Source organism: Zerene cesonia, chromosome 16 (genome assembly GCF_012273895.1).
Source record: "Zerene cesonia ecotype Mississippi chromosome 16, Zerene_cesonia_1.1, whole genome shotgun sequence".
NCBI classification, from domain to species: domain Eukaryota; kingdom Metazoa; phylum Arthropoda; class Insecta; order Lepidoptera; family Pieridae; genus Zerene; species Zerene cesonia.
Genome location: NC_052117.1, coordinates 8,687,401 through 8,694,991, shown reverse-complemented (window position 1 = coordinate 8,694,991; position 7,591 = coordinate 8,687,401). Strand labels below are relative to the sequence as shown.

The following is a 7,591-nucleotide window of genomic DNA, read 5'->3' as shown; positions in this document are numbered from 1 at the left end:
CCGCCTTCCGCCTGCTGCTCGACCGCGCCGGTGAGTGTACCTACCCGCAGCCCGCAGCCCGCAGCCCGCACCCGCCGCCCGCTGGCTGCGGCACGGCTGTGAGAAGTCACTGTCTTGCTACTGTTAATGCTACTGGTGGAAACAGCAAGCTACTAGTCTTTATACTGCTACTGTTAAAACTACTGGTGCTTACACCAAGTGATTAGTCACTGTACTGCTACTGTAAAATTGGTGTATACGACAGGTGACAAGACACTGAAATGCTACTGTTTAAGCTATTGTCGTATACAGTAAGAAGTCACTGTACTGCTACTGTCAAAACATACTGATGTATACAGCAAGTGAGAAAACAAGCTACTGCTATTGTTAAAGCTTCTGGTGTATTCAACACGCTAAAATTACCTTTAAGTTCGCTATATTGCTATAAGCTGTTATGAATTCACAAGAAAAAACTCTTTTTCGTCTTTAATAAATACACATTGAAAGGCATGTTTTCTTTAATTTTTGTTTAGTTAAATAAATTTATATGTAGCACAAAGTACTTTAAAAATAATGATTTCAATACGTCTGACTCTATTTGACTTCTCTTCTCCAGGAAAGGAAGACATCCGTATAACCGAGGAGAATCTCAACTGCACATTCCTACGCGACCTCAACAAGTTGCCACCGGACAGCTACGGGCAATGCGACGACGACTTGCAAACACTTCTGTACAACTTTTTCGAGTTTTACGCGCAATTCAACTTCCAAGAGAAGGCAATTTCTATCAACGAAGGCGTGGCCTTGAGGAAACCGAATGGCCAGCCTCTCTATATAGTTAACCCGCTGGAACCGGCCTTAAACGTTAGCAGAAATGTCAGCTACGAAGAGTGCGAGCGGCTGAAGACGGAGGTCAGAAATGCGGCTTGGCACCTGGAGAGCATCCTGGACGGAAAGAAAACGGAAGACTGGGGCCTCCTGGGCCTCTTAGAGAGACGGTCGACGAGAGACTTGAAAAAGTTACTCCGCGTGGGAAATACGCATAGGCTGGTCTCTGTGAAAGATTTGTTCGCAGACGATGGGACACCAGAAGAATCGAATAGTAAGTTGCAGAAAATCGTTAAGACTGACAAGGAAATAGAAGAAAGCGTAAAGGAAATGAGGGAGGAAGTGAAGGAAGTAAAAGAGCCGAAGGAGAGGAGATTGAAGTTCAAAAACACACAAGTGGCGAAGGAGGTGTACAGGATACGGAGGAATAAATTCTTATGATTGTTGGTTTTTGATGGAAGAGTGAACTCAATTGAGCAAAATTGTTGTGTGTGATTGATTGATTGGAATTTCCTGTATTTGATTGTGTAAATAAATATTATTATATAGAAATGCGAAGGTATAATTTTCGTCTTTTGATTCCGTATAGACTTAAGACCTCGAAAACGTCGAAGATTTACTCTAATTTGTATAATATTATATTCACATAAATATCCCAATATGTTTGCTTTTGTACTTTAGTGATTTTATTTTGTCGCATACTTTCATTTGTCAGTTCTGTACCATAAGTGCGTACTGTATGAATTGTAAATATAACAACGTTTATCAGCATAGTCTAATGTATGAAGTGACTTAAGTTTTAGTGTTATTAAAACCATTGAAATAATTTTGTTTTTTTTTCTATGTGAAACATCTATAGCCGCACGTAAAACAGATTTCTGGCGTGGCGACGCATGCCGTGACGCGTCGCCACGCTAAATGATAGTGTATAATATATACAGTCTATATGCAGTAGTGTGTACGGTGTAATATTTTATTTTATCATTATGACATATTTAGTTCCTATCACAGTTTATTTTTTGCATATTAATTTTATAAAATAACTAGCAAACTCGGCGAACTCCGTTTCGCCACCAGATGGCTTCGTTTTTCCCGCTTTTCTGTTGAAATTTTTCCGGAATTTTCTTTGCTATAAACCTCACGACGCCCAAGACCTTTCCAACGAATGCAAAACCGTGGAAATCGGTTCGTGCGTTCTGGAGTTATAGCGTCAGGAAGGAAAACCCGACTTATTTTTATATAGTAGAAGATGTCGATGTTTCACATCTGCAGGCGTCCCGTGACGGCTCACATTTTTTTTTTCTTACAAATAAATTACTCTGAAATAATTAAAGCTAGAAGCAAGAAAAATTATATTCATCCTATCTATCTATCATTTCGAAATTTTAAGCTACATTTTTAAAATTAAAACTGGATCACAGATAACAGCACCCATATTTTTGCTATATCAAAATATTGAGACTCCTATCTATGCCTTATGTTTGAGCGATTTGAAACATTCTTCTACCAAGAGATATCACAATAATTCCCGAGAAACACTTAATTGGGACAGTGAGACAGGACCTATTTAATGTATTAAAATTTTACGAGTCTCTTAGTAATTATTTCACGTGACTGCGAAAACCGTACACGATGTATAAAATATTGTTTTATCATTTATTATACTAATAAAATAATGATTACTCACAAAAACATTTGCCACGAACACCTAACTAATAGATATAATGCACACTAACAATTTGTATTAAATTTTTAAGTTGAAATATGGGTGGAATCTTATAGTTGTGAAATTGGTATTATTATCCTAATCAATTTCCCAGTCCTTTCCTTTATTCTTTCGTCAATCCTTTTGTAATCCCTTTCCAATTTGAAGTCGGCAATCCATTTGTAGAGGCGTAATGTCTGCAATCCACTGTATGCTGGGCGAAACCGCGCGGTTCAGCTAGTAACGTTTTAAAGTACCTAAGAATTAGTCAATAAAACTATATAAATATTTTCGACTATTTTTATCACTTACAAAGTTTCAACTAAAAAATAATTAAAACTTTAATAATTTTATAATTAAAACATTAATAATTAAAAGGACAGAAAGGGATAAATCTTTATTAAATTATTAATCTTAATCATACACATTTTCCTTGCTATACTATAACTTATAAATGAATTGTATTTTATTTTACAAATGTACTAAAATAAAGAAAAATCAAAGAGAAAAGATATTATTTCAATAACCTACTTATTGTATTCTATATTGCATATATATTGCTTTGTTGAAATATTACTATGAGTATTATTTTCTAAAAAGTTTTACATCAAATTACTCGTATCTTAATACCTAAAAATAAATGAACATTGACTTTTCTACCTGATAAAACAGCTTTATATTTAAAATGAAATATCTTTTAACAATAATAATAATTTAATTTTTAGTTTCATAGCATTGAAATGCTTTATATGTGAGAAATTTTGAAAGAATAGATTATTATAATTGCTACGGTATGGCAAAAAGACGCGGGTTCAAAGCCCGCCTCGTGATCGAATATTTTATATTCTTTCAAATTTCAAATTCTCAATATGTATATGTATAGGATGTAAATAAGTAATCAAAATTGATTTCTTATAAAAACAGGAAAAACTATTTTGAAATGTTGATATTTGATGTTTTAAAAACGTTTATCCGTTACCTCTTCACTCAAAATTTACTATATTTAGAATTATTTATTGCTATTACTTTCATAATTTCGTTTCTAAAAACTACCAACGGTTAGAGTCTCTGATAAAAGTACGGGATCCCACTGCAAATAAGTGTAGGAAGTAGACAGTCAAAATTTAATTTTGAAGTAAATTCATAAGTAGGACAATTCATTTATCATAAGGTGTCAATTAGTTATTGCCCGTCAGTATTAGTAATTAATAAAATATTTTTATTCGACTTTCAGAAATAAATTTCGTTTACATTTTATGGAAATAAAGCCTACAGTACTTTACAATAGTGTACTCGAAAGATTTGAAAAGGTACAGTTGCTGCCGATCGTATCGGGATCCTAGACCGTAACAATCTTTTCAAATCTTGACAAAGGCAGAATCCGTCCTCGTTGGGATCGGGAATTGCCACTAAACAAAAAGAAAAAGAACTAGTATATATTCAGTATAAATATTTGAACGATCAACTTTCTAGACTAAACTTCGTTAAATTTTGTGCTATTAAGTGACAATAGTTCAAACATATAATATTCTATTATTAGTTACATAAAATTTCTTCAAATAACAATGTTACTTTCGGATTAATTACTGTGCTATTGTTATTTTTAGAAATCAAACTTTTGAAGGCGACAAGGTTCTGATCGCATAAATTTTCGAAAGTGTCAACATACACTGGATCAATGATAATTTGATTTATATAATCACAATTAGGTTTATCGCAGTACTGCTGGAGTGCGCGTGCGCAGGTCGCAGTGAGGACGATTTCTTCCGAGAAGATATTGTATCGCTCGTTTGTGTCGAAAACACGCCACTGTGAACAAATAATTAAGAAACAAATATTGTAATTTAATTACAATAAATACGCCTTAAATATATTCGAGGATTAAATTAACAATAAAATCAAAACATTAATTGTTTAAAACTATAATCTTTTTTTTTCAATTATAAATATACATGTGTATTATTAGTTTAATTGCAGAGTTGAATTATAAGCTAACTTAATTCAGTCTGTATGGTACACGACGATTTTTTTTTAATAGAAAAATCACTAAGTGTTGTCAAAATTTAACAGATTTTTATTAGCTGTATGTGTATGTGTGTATGTAACCAACTGATTTAGACACAATTTTGGCCTACTTTAATTGGACAGATTTCATTTTATCTATTTATCATTTCATGAGTTTATCTTATTATCCTCATGAAGATCGCCACAATTGAATTCCATCCTTATGTATATTCTACGATTAAAGCGTATTTTTGTTTTTCTTTTTAATTATATTAATTTAATGCTATGTTTAATAAACACAGATCTTATCTTGTATTGAATAAAAATGATCACTTACCTCATCGTCTACTTCATCGTACATAGAGACTTCCGACTTGAAATCCAGTAGCGCCAAAACACACAATATCTTCACACCATCATCGGACTTCCCAATCAGTTTCATCAAATACTCTACAGCCCTGCTCGGTATGACCTCAACTCTACCTTCATACGAGGTGCCACATTTATTATCTGTATCGAACGAGGTGTCCAATTTATAGTCTGTGCAACTTGACGTGCCCGGCGACCTGCGTCCTGTCACAATTGACATTTCATCATCAGTGCACTTTCGCTCTGTGTCGAATGTTTTGTCAAATCTATAATCTGTGGTGTTGTCAGTTTGTCTGTCCGATGTGTCGAGTAGAGCGGAGTTTGTTATGACGTTGGAAATCCTCTGTCTGTATGTTTGTTCATCATCCTCTAAGAGTATCACTAGCATGGCCCAGACGGTGGCTCTGTATTCGACTGGAATAAAACATAAAAAAAAATTACTAACTGTTGTTATAACAAAAATTATTTTTAACAAATGTCCGCTTTCAAGTTGTCAGAATTAGACCAAATTCAAATGGCATGACCACACGGAAGGCATTCCTAAAAACCAGTTCACACAGTAAAAAGTTATGACTTATGAGGAAACAAACACAAAAAACCCATTTCCTTATTTCAATACCTTCGATAAAATGGACAGACGTCGCTGATTCGTTCATCATAAAGATGTGTGCGTGCGTCATTCTAACTCTTAAATCATCTTATTTTTTTCTGAACAGTTTAACTGCATATATATATATATATATATATATTATGTGACTTTCAATTAAAAACAATACAAAAGGCACTCACATAAATCTTTTCCCTTCAAACCAACATTCAGAGTGAACAAACTATCAAAACATCCTTCAAGAAATTCAACAACCACCCCCCTGGTTTCTTCGTTTTTATCAGAAAACACGCATCCGTAAATCGTCCTTATTTCTTCCAAAATTGTATCACTCTCCAAGCAATTATCCCTTAATTTTTTACTCACAAAATTGGTCAAACTTTTCAAGTACACATGGGTCATTTTCTCGTTATGTTCTTGCCTCAGATAATCAAAGTTCGCCTGGACAATTTTTGCTTGCGAATCTTCAAAGTTCAGCAATTTAAGTGCAGTTTGCTTGCACTCTAAATATCTACCATTTTCTAATATATCGCACAACAATTCCACATAATCATAATCTCTCCGGAGATGCGGTAGACAGTTTTCCAGGATGGGCATTTTCTCATACTCCCCCCCAGATTCCTCGTGTACACTTAACAAATAGTTCATTATAACGAGAGTCACTTCATATGCGTCGTGTTTCAGGCATTTTTGTACGAACACACACGTCTCAGGCACATCGTTGTGTATGTTTAGTATTCTGGTGTACAGCTTGACGACGCTCGACAGGCACATCTCTCTGCCTGACCTTACTATTGACGTGGGTTTCTCGAACAATATATCGTGTAAGAGAGGTTTTATTTCTTTGATGAATTCGGTGTTTAACGGCGAGGGGAACCTGGAAATTTTTCAAACATTTATTAAATAAAACCTAGTAAAATAAACCTGAAAAATGTCGAACCCCTAACTTTTCGATTCAAATCCGAGGTCGTCACCACTGCGATAATGTGGCCATGAAAAGAAGGTAATGTCAATATAATATGTATACATACCTGCAGATAAATAAATCAAGCATTTTAACATAGTCATCAGTGATCAAATAGCATGGCACCTCGGACAGTGTCTGTCTGACCACCCACGAGCTTTCCAGCACGAGCCGAGACAGATTCCTTTGTGTCTGTTCGTCTGTGTGTATGTCCGGTTTTGCTTCTAACTGCTTTAGTATCTGAAAACGTATATTTTAAAAATATTATTAGCACAACAATATTAATTATTAACTGTTATGAAATATATAGCTACTGTAAATAAAGAAAAATTTTACCTGCAAAGTGATACCATGGCAATAATTCCTTTTTATGTTTCGATCACCCAATATTTTCAGCATGGACTCTAGGTGGGATATGTACCTGAAATATACATTTTTACAATATTTAAATCAACAATAAATACATGTAAATTCTCATTATAAATCAAATCCTGTCTACTCTTTGGTTATATAAAATAAAAATATATAATATAAAAATATGTAGAAAGGGCTCAACGAGCTGTGCTCAAAGTCATGTTGTCCCTTAACTATACTCATCCTACAACTGGTATTTACACTAAAACAAATATCCTTAGTGTACGTAAATCTTATATTTATCAATGTATCCGTAAAAAACATCGAACGCTAAACCTAAAAAGTTCAGGATTCAAAAGATTTAATAGGATACCTCTCCCTCCAACCTCATCCAAATTTGCACAACATCAATATGAATTTTTATCAACAAGATTATATAAAATTTTTTTTCTTAACTCTGTACTGTAAACTTTTATAAAGATAAAAAATTGGGAAGAAACTGGCCTTCGAGACACAGTTCACCACTAGTTCGAAGGTTTTGTAATAAATAAATAAATAAATTATAATCAAAGTATGTAGTACTGGCGACCTGTGTCGGCTTCTCTCGAGTTGACCCGGGATAAGAAATAGCCTGTGTTACTTGGTAAAGATGTCATTTTGTAATAATAAATAATTCCAAAATTGGCTCAGTAGATCAAGAATTCACCCCCTACCTCACGTATGCTCTTCATGCATTAGTACAGAAAACTTCGCATGCGTGAAAACAATAAATTATCATCCC

The 7,591-nt window shown here is 34.1% G+C and overlaps 2 protein-coding genes across 2 annotated transcripts in view; one reads left to right on the top strand and one right to left on the bottom strand.

Moving 5' to 3' along the window:
• The window catches only part of LOC119833077 (poly(A) RNA polymerase, mitochondrial-like), a 6,321-nt gene extending 4,687 nt beyond the window's left edge, over nucleotides 1–1,634 (top strand). Inside the window, exons 7-8 of the mRNA XM_038356950.1 lie at nucleotides 4–30; nucleotides 596–1,634. Of these exons, the coding sequence (XP_038212878.1) occupies nucleotides 4–30; nucleotides 596–1,248 (680 nt within the window). The 3' untranslated portion in view covers nucleotides 1,249–1,634. The remainder of the gene's footprint in view (nucleotides 1–3; nucleotides 31–595) is intronic.
• A 1,771-nt stretch (nucleotides 1,635–3,405) lies between these two features.
• Nucleotides 3,406–7,591, bottom strand: part of LOC119833076 (thyroid adenoma-associated protein homolog) — a 21,425-nt gene continuing 17,239 nt past the window's right edge. The window contains exons 23-27 of the mRNA XM_038356949.1: nucleotides 6,793–6,877; nucleotides 6,524–6,696; nucleotides 5,675–6,369; nucleotides 4,854–5,299; nucleotides 3,406–4,321 (exon numbers count right to left, since the gene is read on the bottom strand). Of these exons, the coding sequence (XP_038212877.1) occupies nucleotides 4,049–4,321; nucleotides 4,854–5,299; nucleotides 5,675–6,369; nucleotides 6,524–6,696; nucleotides 6,793–6,877 (1,672 nt within the window). The 3' untranslated portion in view covers nucleotides 3,406–4,048. The remainder of the gene's footprint in view (nucleotides 4,322–4,853; nucleotides 5,300–5,674; nucleotides 6,370–6,523; nucleotides 6,697–6,792; nucleotides 6,878–7,591) is intronic.